This window comes from Lepeophtheirus salmonis, chromosome 8 (assembly GCF_016086655.4).
Source record: "Lepeophtheirus salmonis chromosome 8, UVic_Lsal_1.4, whole genome shotgun sequence".
Taxonomy (NCBI): Eukaryota; Metazoa; Arthropoda; class Copepoda; order Siphonostomatoida; family Caligidae; genus Lepeophtheirus; species Lepeophtheirus salmonis.
Genome location: NC_052138.2, coordinates 18,797,773 through 18,816,317, shown reverse-complemented (window position 1 = coordinate 18,816,317; position 18,545 = coordinate 18,797,773). Strand labels below are relative to the sequence as shown.

General features: G+C 33.4%; 2 protein-coding genes and 1 long non-coding RNA gene across 3 annotated transcripts; all 3 read right to left on the bottom strand.

The window, feature by feature from the left end:
* Positions 1–930: 930 nt before the first annotated feature.
* Positions 931–2,427, bottom strand: LOC121122995 (uncharacterized). The gene is made up of 5 exons (XR_011781573.1): positions 1,976–2,427; positions 1,724–1,882; positions 1,490–1,650; positions 1,214–1,423; positions 931–1,163 (listed from the first exon to the last, which is right to left on the bottom strand). It is a non-coding gene; the product is annotated as an uncharacterized lncRNA (long non-coding RNA).
* Positions 2,428–11,530: 9,103 nt separating this feature from the next.
* On the bottom strand, positions 11,531–12,172 carry LOC121123573 (uncharacterized). The gene has a single exon (XM_040718701.1). It carries the CDS (start codon positions 12,170–12,172, stop codon positions 11,531–11,533), a length of 642 nt encoding a protein of 213 aa, XP_040574635.1.
* A 1,008-nt stretch (positions 12,173–13,180) lies between these two features.
* LOC121123095 (organic cation transporter protein) lies at positions 13,181–18,129 on the bottom strand. Its single transcript, XM_040718181.2, has 3 exons — positions 18,110–18,129; positions 15,115–15,191; positions 13,181–15,054 (listed from the first exon to the last, which is right to left on the bottom strand). The coding sequence occupies exon 3, from the start codon at positions 15,041–15,043 to the stop codon at positions 13,325–13,327; it is 1,719 nt and encodes a 572-aa protein (XP_040574115.1). The 5' UTR covers positions 15,044–15,054; positions 15,115–15,191; positions 18,110–18,129; the 3' UTR covers positions 13,181–13,324.
* Positions 18,130–18,545: the final 416 nt, after the last annotated feature.

Here is an 18,545-nt window from a genome sequence, read left to right as displayed (position 1 = left end):
ATAAGAACAGGGTGGTTAGATAACTTTACATTTTAAAGTTATTGGCTGTGTAGCATATCTCCTCGGCAACAAGTATCCTAACTCTCCCTTCAACGTATTTAGACGCGTGCTGGGGCCCAAAACAACCCGTTGGCTATAATATCGACCGAAGTTATAGTGAATAACATCTCTGACGATATAACATGAATTGGTGGTGGGTCCCAACCCGTTTGTTAGTCGTGTTAATAGGCAAAACCACCCATGGGTTGGGATATCAACTGAGGTTAGAGTGGATGGTGTCCTTGATTGTAATATATGAGTTGACAAAAGTGTGCTGACTCTAAATTAACTCTTGTTCCGCCGGAGTCGGTACCAATTTTCCGACTCCATTAAAAAAGGCACCAACTTCAACTCCGCAGGGCTGCTCTAATCACCCCATGGGCCAAGCTTCCATTTTTGTCTCTGGAAAGGATTTTGGAAGAAAATGTGAAATTTATGATTCCAATGATTTTGCACATTAACGATCTTTTTCAGTTATTATTCACATTAACATTCTTGTTCAGTTATTATGAACATTATCTACTTATTATGCACAATAACGGTCTTTTTCAGTTATTTGATTGTAAGTTTGATTGGGTATAAGGAAGATGTGGAACCCACTCCAACTGTGAAATTTCCTTTGAAGATTTGAGTTAAATATAAGCGCTGGTATATTACACAAAATTGTGTAAGTTTTAAGTTGTCTGAACACCACTTTTGTGCCTTTTTGGAGTGGTAAGCAGGGGCACCCTCCTGCTGGAAAATGGCTCTTGATGTGTCAGAAATCATTTCCCTCTTCAAATGAGGTCTAGCTTCTTCAGTACGAGACAAAGGTGAGATCAGAGACTTACTGAGGATCTCCGTTACGTAGTACTCGGCCGTCACAGTTTGGTTTCGTGGAATCATGTGAAGATCTGACACTGCTGGTTACTGATAACGGCCCAAACTTGAATTTTCAGAGGAAATTTCACAGATCACATTCCTTACAGCCTTCGGATGTTCTCGATACTGTAGAGCTCCAATGGGACTGAACGCTTCCGAAGATGAATTTTGTTTGAGCTGTCAACAGAGTATTAAAAAGTTTGAAAAGAGTAAAGAAAATCGTCGATAACATCCTTATATTCGCTTCCAACCCTGAAGAACTTCTAAATAGAATAAAATTAGTCGTTGTACAATGTAAGGAGTATAGTTTTACACTATCAAAACCAAAAATTCAAATAGATCAACTTGTGAAGTATGTGTTTCATCCAACGGCATATCACCGGGCCCAGAAAAAGTTGTAGCCATCGCCCAATTTCTTTCACCAAACAATTTGACTGATCTCAGATAATTCATTGGCCTTGCAAATCAATTAGGTCAATACCTTTTAGACTTAGTACACACCACACAACCGCTTCACGCCTTACTAAAGAAAAATATTAATTATCAGTGGCTACATGAATGAATTTGATAAAATAAAACCGATTCTCACCAATCCAAAAAGTTCTGTTCTCGATCAATGCAATCCAAAACTTCCCATTACACTTGTGACAGATGTTTTACATCTTCGCGGAATTGGTTTTGCTCTTCTACAAATCCACTGTGATGGCTTCACTAGATTAATTCAGTGTGCCTCACAATTTTTGAACGACGCTAAAACGAGATACGCATTTTTCAAATAAGAAGCCTGGCAATTTAATGGGCTATCCTCAAATGTAGAACTCACTTATTGGGAAATCAATTTAAAGTAATAACAAACCATAAGCATCTCATATTTAATTTGTTTAAAACAGTCATCGTATTGCAGTTCCCTCCTCAAGTCGTCAAAATATCCTCTAAGAGCTCCATGCATCAAACCAAGGAATTCAAAGAACTTGTAAAACACCTAAAGTTTTATATTTTTGGGATGGAATATCAAATGAAATCAAACAGTCGATAGTAAGCTGCAATTCATTACAACAGCTAGGCCCTTCATTACCTCTAGAATCACTCCAACAATCTACAGCGTCAAGGTCCATTGAATACGTGGCTTCCAACCTAATGGAGGTCAACGGGAAAACATATCTCGTCGTCGTGGACTTCTATTTAGGGTAGTCGCTTCAACTAAGTCAGTCACTGATATTATGTACTGACTTTGATGATTGGGGCTTCCAATGCATATTCGAAGAGACGGTAGACTACAATTCCGGACAGAATTTGGTACTCCTGCAAAGATTCCCAGCATTGTCCATTGGCTATACTCGCCTATCGCTATCCGACTTTGAATGGACAGGGGGGAAGAAGAGAGAGAAAAAATACTATGATCGCACCCCCATAGATCGAAACCCTTTGATTCCTGGAGATTACGTTAGGATCCAAAATACAAAAACAAAGATGTGAAACACACGATGAGTAATTACAAACACTCAGGAAGATAGAATATCCTACTTTGTTGTTGTAGAAGGGAAGAAAATTATACGTAAAAGACGTAAAAAGTATCAACCAGAATGTCCTTAAAAAACACTTTCATAATATTAGTATTACATAATTATCTGTCAGTATTGTATATTAATGTTTTGTGAAGTGTATTAATATTATGTGTTAGTTTTAGTAATATATTATGGTATTTGTCGTCTTGGGGGGGAGATGTGAGGGCATCACTTAGAAAGATTAAACCTGAAGTTATATACATAATATTAGAATGGACCTTTGAATAGAATATATTTGTATTATTATCAATATATTTGTCTATCAATAGAAACGGCGTAAGGTGATAACTCAACAGTTAGTTAGTTTGTTTGTTAGTCATCAGGATTTTGGCAAAAGTTACAGATCAATTTTGATCAAAATTGGTACGAAGATTATATGTGGTTATAGATAAAGGTAGTCAAATTTTGAGAGGTAAAAGTAACAGAAAACGTTAAAAATGCATATTCGACCATAAATTTGCAAAAAATTGAAAATCATATCTCATTTTGATTTTAGGGGAGGTTTTGCGTTCTACCGAGTGCACATTCTAATTTGAAATGGAATGTGAAATATGGTTGTAAACCCACAAAAAAATTTAAAGTTCATCTTCAAAGAGTCATAAATATAATTGTTTGTAGGTATGAATAGCCTTTCCATATGTACAACTTCTTAAATAGTGATGAAAATCTAGTGTAGAACGTTAATCTTAAAAACATAGAAACCAAAAATCGAAATAGTAACCCTGAGAATTTGAAGAATGTTTTGGACGAGAGAAAGAATAATGCTCATTAGATCAGCTTCAATAAGGGAGGATGGAGAAAAGGATATAACAAGGACATTTGCTAAAATTAATAGATTGGCGACCCCCAATTTTACTCTGAGTCCAACAAAGACTTACAATTATAACTTCGCAACAAATCCTCAAAGTTTCTCTCCGTATTTTATGAGCACACACGAACAAAGAAGTGGTCCAGCTAAAAAATACACCTGATTTTCATCACTGATCAAATATATAGTATGTTTTTTTGTTTTTTAAAGGAAAGATTTGTGCTTTGAATAACTTCAATGCATGTTTTAAATCCTCAAGGAATCCTATTTGAAAGGATTCAGTTAAGTGCATACACAAAATTAATAGTAACCAGCGTTAAATAATAAGAGCAACACACATGAACAGACCAAGAACACATTGTTCACAAAGGTATTCTGCAGAGATATCTAATTAGTATTCCATTTAATAATACTACTAATAATATAATATGGAATAACGAAGCCCATGTACTCACTTCATTAACTCATATATATCATATCTCATTTATATCTGATGCAATACAGAAGAATCTTTTATTTCTTGGTTATCCATACTTTCAAAATTTGAAGTTCCCTCCTCCTTTAAGTATATTCTTGCCAGATCTTCCTGATTAGAGTTGAACATAAGTATTTTGGATTCAGGCAGATAGCTTGTTGACATCAATATCTCACTGGCTTTAAAATAAAAGTGAAACCGATCATATACTCCCTTGAGGGATAAATTAGCAAATGCCCTGCATTTGGTCAGCTGTTCCATGATTCTTTTGAAAGTTATAGAGGAAGAACAGGATAGTAGGAAGAAGATGGCCTAATAAAACGTTGCATTGTTAGTCCTAAAGAATGTCTAAATTCTGGACCAGAAAGCTGGAAATAGACAACTATTATTTCAAGAACAGAAAGCCCTATGGGCGTTATGGCTTGGTCGGCATATAAGAAAATAGGCTGACCAAGGCAGGTGGGTCTCCAACTAAGAAATCGCTCTAATCAATGGGTGATATTTGGATGGCTCCCATTCCGATTGTGGCGTCTGAAGCTAGCATTTTTTTTGTCAGTTGGTATAATTAACAGCTTCCTAAGCTCGCATAATTTTTTTATGATTCCCTTTAATGGAGCAAATGTTACATGTCTTCAAGCAATGTAAAGGTAGAAAATATTCTATTAGACTCCTTATTGTGCTTTGATATAGTTCAATGTCAGTTCAGGCGTCTACGAGCAAATATCAACTTACAATGATCCGTCACTTCAGTCTCTTAGGACCGTATCTAGTGTGATTACGGTATAAACAGGATTACCTTCATTCACAACCAGGTACCTAAATGCACAAAAATATTATAAAAAAACGAAAAAAGATAAAATTGATAGTCTTAGTTAAAATTATCAACTTATTTGAGCTTTAGATCATATAAAATAACTTATGTATAAAAGTAGGTGATTCAATATAATATATAAATTGTAGGTCATTTCAGACAGTGATGGAAAATCTTTTAACAATACAACATTCTTTTCAGAATCTTCAATACTAGCTACGAATATAATCTTGTATTGCTGGATATAACACATGTGCTAAAAAGTACCGGGTAAAAGAAAAAAAACCCACCTGTTTTTCCTTCCCAAAATTGGCTTTATTCATCAATATAATCTTCATCAAGAGTAATACAATTATTCCAGTGCCGTTCTACCATTTTAATGCCACTTTTATAAACTGCTTTATAAATTGGCCTCAAAATAGTTTCAGTTTCAGCAACAAGCTCTACATTAAACGCAATTTTTCTTACTGGCAAGTATTGTTTTTTGTAAGTCTGCGAAGAGTCAGTAGTAGCTGGTAGCCAAATCTGGTGGGCAAGGTGGATGTAGAAGCAATTCAAAGCTCAATTATTGTTTTGATTAACTTGTGATACGGTGCGTTCTCTTGGTGGTGATACCGCATTTTCTTATTTTTCTAATAGGGCGTTTTTCTGTGATTTCGTTAATACGCTCTACTAACGTTAATAGTTTTAAATATTGTTGGTATTTCTCTTATCCATGAATTCTTTGAATATTATTTTATGGCCATCCCAAAATACCAAGACAATGGCAAAACTACATTAGTTGAACCTCGAATTACTTCTGTATCAGCCTTACTCACCAGATTTGGCTCCCAGTGAGTACAACTAACTGTTCGAATACCTAAAAAAAAAAAATCCGGTAAAAAATTCGCTCTAAAGAAGAGGCTATCGCTGAAACGGATAACTATTTTGATGCAAAAGATAAAGCGTTTTATAAAAGTTTCGTGGAAAAGTTAGAGCGGCGCTTGAATGATTGTGTTGCTATTGAAGGAGATCATATTGTTGAACAAACCAATTTTGAACGAAAAAAACTGTGTTTTCTTTGTTAAAGCCTGGACTTTTTTTATTGTTATTTATTTCCTTGCATATATTCGTTAATACTATTAATATTTTTATCAATAAAAACTTTATTTGGATTACAGATAGTATACTTAGTAATTTTTACTGATCAATCAATATTTCCTAAAATTGGATCCTACAGCACACTTTTTTTTGTAATCATCATCAAAAAATTAAAAACATTTCAAAATAGACGTATTATAACTTAAATAACTGGTATGTTAAAGAATTCCAAAAAAATTAGATTTTATGGAGATAATTAACTTTATTTGATCTAGCTTTTTCTTCTGATTTCCGGGTGTAATCTACCTACACTCACTTTGATCCATAATCAAAGTATTGACATTTTCAGATGTGGATTTCATTGCCGTTTATCAGCAACATGGCATGCACATCGAATATATACTTGCGAAAATGTAAATTGTATAATAATATCTTCTCCTGTATATCAGCATTTTTCTACTCAGATACACTAAGCATCAAAAAATATTGTCATATACTGTCAACCAATTTCATAAGGACATACCCTATTACTATTAAAATGTTAATTGTTAATAAAGTTCTTGAATGAGAGAAAATTAATAACTTTAAGCTACTTTGAGGATTTTAAAGAAAAAAAGGGTATAACGAATTACTTATACGACAACATTAATATAATCATTATTAGTATCATAATTATTTTTTATAGTATCTCTGCAATTTACACGATACCTTATTTCTGACAATAATTTTTGGGCTCTTTATATTGCATTGATGGTTAATATTTGCTTCATGAAATTCCGTTGAAGGATCTTTGAAGCATGTGAGTATTTTCAAAATCTTTCATAAGCTCTGAATGACAAAATCAGCAGAAACCTGGAACTACATTCAAACTCATAGAGTTATGAATCTGGGCTTAAGTAATACAAGCCTGTCAAAGACTATCATTTATCAAAGTGTAAATAGCTCTAAAATAATAATTATTTAATAAAAAAATAATACATTAAAATAGATCGTATATATCATTTATTATTTACAAAAGATAAATGTAGCTTACATACAATATCAAACATTATAAAATTAACTGCTTACTAGGTAGAAACATTTTTTTAAATGTCAAAAGCTCTCGGTTAGATTCCACTTACAAATTGAATATCGTTTGTCTAAGTAATAATATTATTAAATATATTTATATTCTTTATCATTGATATTTGCTCATTTTTGATGATTTTTTTAGAGCTTCCACTATCAAAATGGCTACTAACATAGAAGAGTAAAATCTATATTGTCAATTACACAAATTAAATAATTTAGGACATATTTTGTACTATTAAAATAAAGATTGACAGATTTTATGTCGAAATAATAGAGCCATTGGGAAAAATCCAAAAAGCACTAAAGTATGGGGGAAAATCCAAAAAAGTATAGTAATTCTTTTAAAAGTTGATGTTGGAGACTTTTTTTCGATACTTGGCTGTAAATAATCTTCCTGTTCGAGGAAAAAACAGTGAATGAGATATGATGGAGCCTCAGGAGTTGGTAAACTATTATGACACCGGATGTTATTTATTCTCACACAAGGTAAATTTTGTTGTACGGATAAGAATCTCGAAATTAATTTGTGTTCCTGGCTTATGAAGGTGGTTTCTCTTTCTAATTTATTTTTATATCAGAGGGGGGGGGGTGATTGAAATATGAATGTTCAATGTTCAAGGGGTGGTTGTCAAGCTACAATGACGTAAATAATGCTTTTTTTAAATAATATTTTTGGATGAAGGTGAGTACTTTAGTTTGTAGAGCCTTCACTAATAAGGACAAACAAAATACTTTTTTTTAGATGAACATGAATAATGATATGATATATATAAGAAACCAAAGCAAAAATAAAAAGATACAGTGGTCTTATTATAAATACAGACGCCTGTAACATTTAATTAATAAAACTATATTGTTATTTCTAATACCTAAAATATTTATATGATTTACATCAGTGAATACTATATACAGTTTACACTGCATAGACGTTTCATTCTATACTCACACACTCAGAACACGAGATGTGAGGGCACTTATTTCAAAAATTTCAAAAATTATCTTACAAAATAGTAAGATAGGCAATATATGTATTATATTAAGTAAAGTGAAAAGTTCTGAGTGTTTTTCGATAGATGTATTAATAGAACTATATCTCCCGATTAATACATTGCATCAAAAAAAGGTTAAAATATTCTTAAAGTTTAAGCGTACAATTAAAAAATGTTTATTTACAGTCCTGTGTTTGGTGAAGCCAGTTGTGTGTTATAGCGTTCCAAAATGGAAGTAAAAAAAGAGAAAATTCGATACACTTTCAGTATCACTAAGACCAAGGTAAAAAGGCGGAGAGAGCGCCCAAAAAATTGTGCTGTTTATGAACCCAATACAGAATCGAATGCAACAACAAAGCTCTGGTTCCAACGATTCCCTTCTGGTAATATGGATGTTGAAAGTGTTTATAAAATAATGGAAATCATTGAGTTTGAACACGATGTGAGTACTAATTCCACTTTTCGGGAATTGAAGATTAGCCAGAAAACCTTTTGAAATCATCTAAATCGGATAATCCAAACTATGTTAATTTTATTGTCAAAATACAGCGAACAAACGTTCAGAACTTTTTACTTCACCTATTGTATATAAATGTTTTGTACAAGTTGAAACTTGTACAATCAAACTGTGCAAATTGCAACCAACAAATGAGATGAGTCATTTTAAATGAAGGATTTACAATACTTTGGATGAAGAACATTCAATAATTGAATATTCCAAAAATGATCGATATATTAGTGTTCTAATTTTTAACGATTTGAATACAAATTATAAGTATTATATGGGACATTATAAAGTTCAAGTAACAACAGTTATGTTGTCATCAATGTTGTAATTAAGTAAACCATTTTAAGACGAAGAAATTTTAACTTGTACCATCAAGTTATATCTTGTATTAAAATTGCAAACTTGTGCACAACATGCATACGACGAGGGATCAACAAGAAGCTATATGTATTCCTGTCCCTTTGGAAACGGAGCATAACTGTGTAATAAAGTATTACTTCGTTTATTTATCAAAAGAACAAATTATGAAATAGCCAAGACGTCTTAAGTGAGGCCATATCCAACTATAGACCGATCAAGGGTGCTGCTGTCGTATATTTCTAGATAATTAGCTGCAGATAGGATGAATTTGATTTCTTTGATTCTCTATTCTATAAAATCTTTCCAATAAAACTACACGAAATTAAATATATTTTGAAAAGTCGATTTTTTTTGGTTATTGGCAATTTAATCTAGTTAAATAATTAGTGGAATCAAAGCCTGAAACAGCAAAGTTCTCAAATGAATTTGATGAATTCATTTGTATAGTCTAAAAAGCTTTGAACTTGTCCGAAAGATTTTTTTCTTGCATACTACTAGTACACCTAGCCGTCAATTATGAACCTAAAAATTGTATACTGAGTAAGGAAAAATTTGTCCAGTATATCCAGACAGACTCTATCCTCTTCAAATGTACTTGAATTTTCAGTATAACTTTTCAGACAAACATTTATTCTTTCAAAAGAACAAAATGAATGTATGAATCGCAGTTTAAGCTATTGCTAGTCGGAGTGTTGCTTCAGCATTGAAGATGGGGAATTATATTAAGTTCAATGGATTCACTAGTCCAGATGTTTTGACAACAGCTTACTTCACTGAGCTCCATGGCAATTTATCAAATATCCTTAATTCAAGATCAAGTCATGCTCAAGGATACAAAAATCCATTGTAAGCTTCAAATATCTAGGCAGCAAGAGAAGATTTTAAGTGAATAAGAGAAATGTAAATTTAACTGAAGGATAATTCTAGTTCATAAATTTTGCAAGGAAAACGTCAATGTGGTTTCATGTGTATTTTATATTGTATCATTGGGACCGAAAAACTATACAGCTATATTTGTAGAGTAAGCTACTGATGGATTATTTGTCAACTTATAAAATGGTCCATGAAGGCAAAAATATTTGAAGGACTTTGTTTTCCAATAGCATTTTCAAGACGACCCCTCTTTAATGAGTGTAAATACTTCATATTTTCTGTACCTTGAAAAGCAGCAAGAAGAACTGTACCATCAATTAGAAAATTATATTGATACCTCAAATCTAAATCTAAATTAAAAAGTTATCCCAGGCATTTAAAACAATATTAGCTTACATCAAAAAGCAATATTTTATCATTATGAAAAATTAATTTGTGAAGGAGGTACAGGATTGACTCATCCATCTGGATCTGTAAATCATATTGAATTTTTTTGGGCAAAATAGAGATCGAATATGTGATCCAAAAATAATTCACAGAGTATTATATATTTTTCTTATTACTTTACAGGATAGTACATTTATAAATTTACAAAATAAATCAGAAAATAGGAACTTCATTTGGAGTAAACAATCATTTTAAAAGTTTAATCCATATCTTACTACAAAAATCTTATTCGTTAGAGAAAGAAAAAAGTTTGGAAATGCAATCCATCGAGAAAGAATTTCAAATATTTATTAAATAAATATTTTTACAACTCCCAGCATTATTTTAAAAAATGTTAGAGACCTTAATATCTTGTTACAATTACTACTTCTTGTTTTCTTATTTTGTTAAAAGTTAATCTTCCAATGTATGAGTTTGATTAATATATTCATAACATAAGTTATAAACATTCTACATACAAAAGTTGAATGTAAAATATATTTTTGTTCCACTTTTTCTTTACTTAGTCAATCTATCTATTTTCTCTATGAGTGAGACGAAGGTATCGACAGCTGACTACAAAATAATGGTTATTTTTGTGATAGCGATGTAACGCCGTGATACAGTTTATATTGTACCTACGTAACACAAAACTGTACACTCTATTTGTTGTCAGCTGTCAATTTTTGTTTTGTTTCTGAACGTTGATGACTCTTGGAATTAGAATTAACTCGTGTTAAGCTGTAAGCAATTCATACAATTATTAAATAATCATTATATAGTTGGAAAAAACGGATAACTCCCATCGGATTTTGGAACTGTTTGTGTGTTTCTTTTCGTAGGAAAAGTGGGATGATACAATAAAGGTATCAAAGTGCTCTGCCAACAAATATGCCGGTTACAAATATTTCTTCACGGCATCATACTGGACAAAAACACACTTTATTAAATCTTGACTGAAGAAGGTTTTCTTTGATTTGGTTTCTCTTGGAGACACAGGCTTAAGTTGAGACATAGCCTCTTTAAGTTGTAAGCTTAAATCTCGTTGAAAAGTGTTGTCCAGGGGGACATAAACTCACCGGGTAGTCTTAGGGTTGTTCCAAGTACAATTTCAGCTGATGAAAATTCCAAGTCCTCTTTGCGTGCCAATCGAATGCCAAGAAGTGCGAGAGGAAGAGGCGAGACCCAAGTAGTTTTAGAGTCAGCATGAGTGTAGAGAGCAGCCTTAGATGGCAGTGAAAGCGCTCCAACATACCATTTGCACAGGAATGATAGCTTGCCGTTCGATATCGCTTGATGCCGAGGAGTGCCGTCAACTTGCGCCATAATTGAGATTCAAATTGACTTCCCCGATCACCAGTGATGTAGAGTGGGGCTCCAAAGCGGGAGATCCAGCCGGAGAGGAATGCCTGATTAACAATCTCCACAGTGATGTCGGCTAGGGGTAAAGCTTAAAGCCATCGTGAAGGTTTTTCCGTCCAAATGTCCAAAGGGCATCCGGGGGTATTCGTACAGTCCAAAAGGAGTAGTGACTACCGTGTATATTATGTGTTTAGGATGTTCCGGTATATGTTGGTTAGCCTTGACCAGATCGATGTGTGAAAATATCTTGCAGCCAGCGAGTTGTGACGCCAACTCTTGGACGTTTGGAATGGGGTAGCAATCTAAAGTTGTTTGAGCATTAAGAGTTCTATAGTCTCCGCAGGGACGTAACTCTCCATTTTTCTTGGTACAACATGAAGGGCAGAGGACCTAAAACTAGAGCTTGGACGTATGATCCCTTGCTGCAGGAAATCGTCGAATTCTTCCTTGACTGTACGATAGCGCTCAGGACCAAGACAAAGGGGGTTTGCATGGTTTGGGCGGCCTGTGGTACTGATGTGGTGAGCCACCGTATGTTTGAGCGGTCTCAGCGCAGAGTGCTGCTGGGAGAGGGAAGGGACTTCCTTAATTACGTCGGCAAAGCAGCTGAGAGGTTTGATTGAAGATATATGATTGGATTGTCCAACTTTGAGAGTGACAAGGACAGAGAGATGGGTGGAGGGGTCGTGGAGTCTTTGATCCTTGAGATCAACAAGAATGCCATCATGAGAGAGGAACTCAGCACCAAGGATGGGTTGTATAACATCAGCGACTTTGAAGCACCACACATATTCGCGTCTCAGCCCCTGGCTTAGTGTACTATTATTGGCTGCGAAGAGGTAGTTGGTTGGCGTGAGTAAGAGGTGAACGGTATTTGCTGGGACGACGCTTACAGAAAACCCCGTGACGATCAGGAACTTCTTCTTTGATAAAGGGTCACTCATATGTAGAAGTCCTGTTCTTTTAACTTGGTAAACAGAGAAGGGAGTTACTGTTTACCGTTAGAGTTTAAATCTTGATTAACCTTAAAGTTGCACGGTTGATTGCATTTGAAAGCCTTCACCCCATAATGACGATGGTAATAACAGTTTCTTCTCGGGGATCTAAAACGTGAGCAAGAACAGGAGCGAGAACGGGAACGCACTTTAAACATATTATGCTCACCCTTATGACTCCTATCTTCAATGGAGTTAACCCGAATGGGCATGTTTGCGACAAGATTCAACAGATCTTGAACTTCGTTTGGGACTGAGTGTGGAGATGACATCCAAAATTTTGGCAAGAATCTCTATTGGAAATAGACCAGTGGCATTTGAGAACTTTGACACGCTCTTACACATGCGATTGGTCTTAAAATTGATCTTTTTTGAATTGAATTTTTTTATTTATACAGTACTTAAAAGTCCTCCAGTCTCAATAATAAATGGGTTTAATTAATAAAGAAAAACGAAGGAGGAAGACAATATTTGCTGATGGTTGTTTTCTAGCCTTTATGGGAAACTTAAATAAATTAGTATTGAAAAGTATGTGAAATACCGTAATTTTTCTGTTTTCCTTTTCTCCCGAAGAAAAAATGGAAGCTTTGTGTTTATTGGTTTATGAAGCATTGGTGAAGCCAAGGTACATGCCAAAAAAAATTCAAGTTTGACTGTTAACAGCTTACAGGTAATCTAATGATAAAGAAACGGCATGACAGGTTATCTTCTCTCCTACAAAATATTATGCTACTTCTCAGAGTTACACGTACCTCTGTAATTATTTTTTTTAGATATGAAAATCCAGTGCATTTTTTAGGTCACTCGTTTTTTTGTAATGGGTAATGAATTTTCTTTTCCATAGCTATTGTCATTATTATTTAAGTCATGACTAATAAACTTCCTTCTCTACTACATTCAATTATATGAAAAACATGATCAACATTCATTTTTGTTGATAAATGACGAAGTGTAAAATTATTTAATTAATTATAATTAATCTTATATGTGTAGTGTATAATTTAAATATATATATAACCAGAATCCCCATTCCTACATCAAAATGAAAAAATAAATTTAAGCGTACGAAGGTCTTGGAATCTTGTATTATCATGGAAAGTTTCACTCGATTTCTGGATGTACTTTCCGTTTATACCACCAGGGTGTGGACCACTCAAAAAACCCTCGATGTTTACCTTTTCCAATACTAAGAGCATCCTCTTTGGTTTCAGGAAGGAATGAGCCAATTGTCTCAGGGAGTCCAAAAGCCAAACCTCCAGCCACTGAAGAAATGATACCCGCAAGAACCATCGGAAGAGGACCCCATACATTTTTGAGTAGCCCTATAGTATAGGAGGAGACTCCACCCAATCGAGCAACGCAACTACAGATTCCTATGGCTGTATTACGAATACTTGTTGGGAAAAGCTCTGCTGAGTACACGTAGATTATTGAAAAACATGCAGACGCACCAAATTTTCCAAGAAGGAAGAAAAATATTTGAAGATATGAATTATAGACATACAAAAGTCCGGCTATAATACAGCACACTCCAGACATAATTTGAAATAAGGATAATATTGGGCGACGTCCCCAACAGTCTATGAGGATCATGCAGACGATATACGCTGGGATTTCAATAAAAACAGTGAGGGCAAAGTTCATATAAATATCTCCGGAGAGACTAGTTGAGGCAAATGTAAGACCATAAGAGCATAGAGTTACACTGAACCACTGATAAAACATGTTTAAGGAGCGAAATAACATAGGAAAAGGTGTAAACATGTCCATGAATGAACCTCCTTGAGTTTTTTTATCCGAAGCCCTATTATGCAGATCTTTCTGGTTTTGAGAAATAAGGAAATCTAAGTCAATATTTTTTCCGTTTTCCTTGATAGCTGAAGATATAATACTCCCCGCCTCCTTTTCTCTTCCGACTGACAACAACCATCTTGGACTTTCTGGAATTATGAACCACAGACCCAATAGAGCAATTAATGGTGTGTAAGCCACTAATTGAAGATGGACCCATTCTCGCACAAAATAGGCTTCTAGTCCCAAAATTAACTCTCCGATTGCAAATGGTATTTCAATAGCTATTCCAATGAGCAGAGTATATTCTAAACTTACATATTCCACAACCAAGACAAAAGAAACCATGAAACATCCAATCCCTCCCATTCCCGTAAGTATTCGGAGAAATATAAACATGTACATATTATGTGCAAAGGATGCAATCATTGAAGGAATGCTCACGAGAAGTATAGATACGATTAGGGCCAAGCGTCTACCATATTTGTCCGAAAAAAAACCAAGGACAAATGATCCAATGAGCACGCCTATCATATAAGATGCACCAACTAATGTCTCAATATACGCATGTTCACAAACCCAGCCACTTTCCATGGATATGCTAGAATGTACACCCTGATGAAGGTCGTAGATAATAGAGCCTGCATCACATGATTGATTGACATTTTGTTCATTTACTTCGGAAATGATGTCTAAGTAAGTTTTGCAGCTTTCCTTGCTTGGAACGTCAGGCACTTTCAGTTCCGTGTTACTCAAATAGGTGCAGCTAGTAGGAAATAGACGGGTCTTGTCAATGTTGGTGTAGTTTTTATAAGCATTGAAGTCTGAATCCAAATTTTCGCAAAATGGAACTGAGCATCGATGATTGGGTACATTACCAGTAAATGAGAAGACAACAATGGCAAGGCCTGCTGCCATTGATGTCAACCATAAAAGAAAAAAATTCTTTTTTTGCCACTTTCCGAATCCACCAATTTCCTCCAGTATGGAATTAAAATCAATAGCCTTTTGCGTTTCTGTGCCGCCCATGATTCAAATATCTAAACGAATTAGCTTAACAATTACTTCGGTCATATTCTGTATGAACTTGTGCATTTTACCTCTTGTCGTGAATCCAAGTTTGTTAATCTGTGAGGTATTTGTACTTCCCTCTTCACTAAATAAAACTAAAGATAAGCTGATTCAAAATTAAAAAGGAATAAATATAAAGAAAAAAAGTGATAAAATTGATAAGGTAATGTAATGTCCGGTTTTTAGATACGTAGTATCTATTTCTGGAAAAAAAAAAAAAAATGGTACTCAATTCACAACATGAAAAGTTTGGGTTATACTAAGAAAATAAGAGTGAAAAACAAACTGATGGAATACTCCATACTTCATATCAAGATTGCGGAGTACAATTAAGGTAAAGAGAAACATCTAGGTACGCGGACCGAAGTACTAAAATTGTATACTCCCACCTATCAATGTTATTTTTTCTTCTATTTAGCCATTTTTTGCGGAAAATATATAAATACTTCCGAAAGATTATGCACTTACCTCAATTTCTTATTCAAGAATAATTTTTTTATATCAATTTGAAAATCATAATATTATACCATTTATATTATTTTAAATATTTTCTTAGACTTCTATTATTAAAAACGTAAAATTACGACAAGAAGTTATTGAATAATATTATTAATAAACTAGTTTAGCAAATTATTTTTTTCTTATTAATGAATTAAAGTTATTAAAATGACTTGGCAAAAATCATTTACGCTCCAAATGACTTACCCCCCAAAAATTAAATAATATGCAATACTGCTGATCATTTAGGACTATCTGATAACACATTCGCAGCCATTGTTTTTGCCATGTGCAAACTATGACAGGGGTAACTTAGATATTTTCATTCAATCTTCTTCAACTACTCGTCCAAATAGGATGATCTTAAGACACAAAATTAATAAAACATACATATAATTATTTTTTGGATATCCTCCTTCATATGCTGCACTAAACAGGGATATCAAAATTTTGAGAGATTTTCATGGATCCAACCAGGATATCCTGAAGGAAAACTGTTCGAAGTACAAGTGATTTGCAGCTCAATAGGAGAATACTACCCCCAATACACTAATAGATCCAGTAGAGGCATTAAAATTCACTGTTAGGATACTGCCATGGTTTTTGACAATACCTGAAGGAATAATTGAATGCACAAGGGAGCTGCTAAGCTTATATAAAACCTATTAGACATCACGATATTATATCTAGCACCTAGACAGCATATATTGAAGGTAGTTGTAGGACCAGTTTGGGAAAAGGTGTTAAGTTCAGTCTCGAGAAAATCCATGGTTTAAACACGACCATAACAAATTGAGTAACTTGAATAAAGAACATACAAAAAGCCTCACTATGAAAAGATTATGCTTGAAAGGAAAAAGGGCAAATTGTTTATAGAAGATAGATAAAATTTTGAAATCAGACACATCTCCAAGATCTCATTATCAAAAAATGACAAAATTCACTTCTCCTCCAGGAACTCACAGAAATAAACCAGGATATATAATCATCAAGCAAGATGAATTACCATAAATATATATTCCCAAAAGATGTATTTATTCATTGATGAAAGCCAATATGTTGAAGGTACAGTGAAAAAGTTGGATAAGATGAACAAAATCCCAACTTTGTTTTATAAACAAATGTGGATGACTTCAGCATTTGTAGCGGACGCTCCTGTAAATGACTTGAAATTTCACCCAATCATGTTATTGTTCAGAACAATTGACAATGATTTAGCAGAGATTGTCATGGAGAAGCTTCAAATTTACATGTGGTATTGGAAGCAGAAGTTGGTTCCGTTCCCTCCATTCAGCAATGTTTTAGATGATGATCAAAAGATGATTATAGACCTGAAATTGTATTCGACTAAAAAATCTGACAGCTTTAGAAGAGGCAAACAAATATTTTGGATTATAACTGAAAAAAACTCAATTATATAATTGGTCCAGAATCCTTTTTTAGTCATACTAAATATAGAGTCAGATTGGTTTCACGAGCCTTTTGCATCATGGTAAGGAAATGAAGACTACATGAAAAAAAATAAAAATGTAAGTAATATTTGGGTATTGCAGAGAGAGAGGAATAAAATGATGATTAATTATTAAAACTTAATAACTAAAAATCCCAAGCAGAGAGAATATCTCCTTCAAGCCCTATAATATAATAACTAATTATTTGATTGTTTGAAGAAGAATGTCTTCAATAAATAAATGGATAATAAAAATAATCACTTTTTTGTGATTTTTACGATATTATTTATAGAAGTATAAGAAAATATATAGCATTCAGATTTTCAAATTGGTAATAGAAAAATTATTCAGAAATAAGAAATTGAGGTAAGTGCATAATCTTTCGAAAGTAGTAATATGTTTTTCGCAAAAAATGTCTAAATAAAAGAAAAAATAACATTGATAGATGGGAGTGTACAATTTTAGTACTACAGTCCGTGCACCTAGGTGTTTCTCTTTACCTTAGTTATACTGGGCAATCTTGATACTAAGATAATAAAATAAATAAAAGTATTATTCAAAAATGGTTGAATTTTAGTTTAGTGTCTTTTTTGGGATTCAATGGTGTGTTTTATCTATACTTTTTCTCCAAAAACTACGTAAAATCATCTTAAAAGGCACTTTACAAAAAGTTTCAGACCAATGAGGCAGGATATAGGACATACTTAGACACCTAAAAAAATAATTTTTGAGCTTTTCAAAGTTAAAAAAAATATCTTATTGAATATGTATAATTTAAATATAATTTCGTAATATTTTAGAAAAATGTTTTTTTTTCTTTTTAAAAAGAAAAGATTTGTGCTTTAAATAACTTAGTTTGTTTCCATGTCTCAAATCCTCCAGTAATCCTTTTCATACGATTTATTGAAGTTCATACACAAAATTTATACTAATTAGCGTTGAATAAAAGGGCAACACACTTGAACAGAGCAAGAAAACAAGTTCACAAAGACATTCTGAAGATATATCTAATTAACGTTCTATTTAATAAAACTACTAATAATATAATATTGAATAACAAAGCCAATGTACTCACTTGATATACTCCAAAGCAACTATTCAATTTGTACATATTTACATGCTTTGATTATCATATCTTATTTCATTTTTAGTAGTAGTATATAGAGCGTTTGTGTACCTTTTAAGTTATAGTTATCATACAATTAAAGACAGTAGGTAGATTATAAGCCATGCAGAAGTCATTTACAATGACATACATATGTATATTATCTAATATTCGTCTTTTTCTTTTTATGATAATCATTTTCACTTTTTAAGAAGACTAAGAACACTTGCTCAATTACCCAGAATTGGTTTGTATCTGGCACGCTAAAATTCAACAAAACATACCAAATTATATCAGCTATTGTTTAAATTTATTCAGAAAAATTATATCAGTCAGTAGCCTGTCAAAAAAATGCATTTGAATGTGGGCCCCCAGCTGTTGCAACTGTCTCCGTTGCTGGGAACGG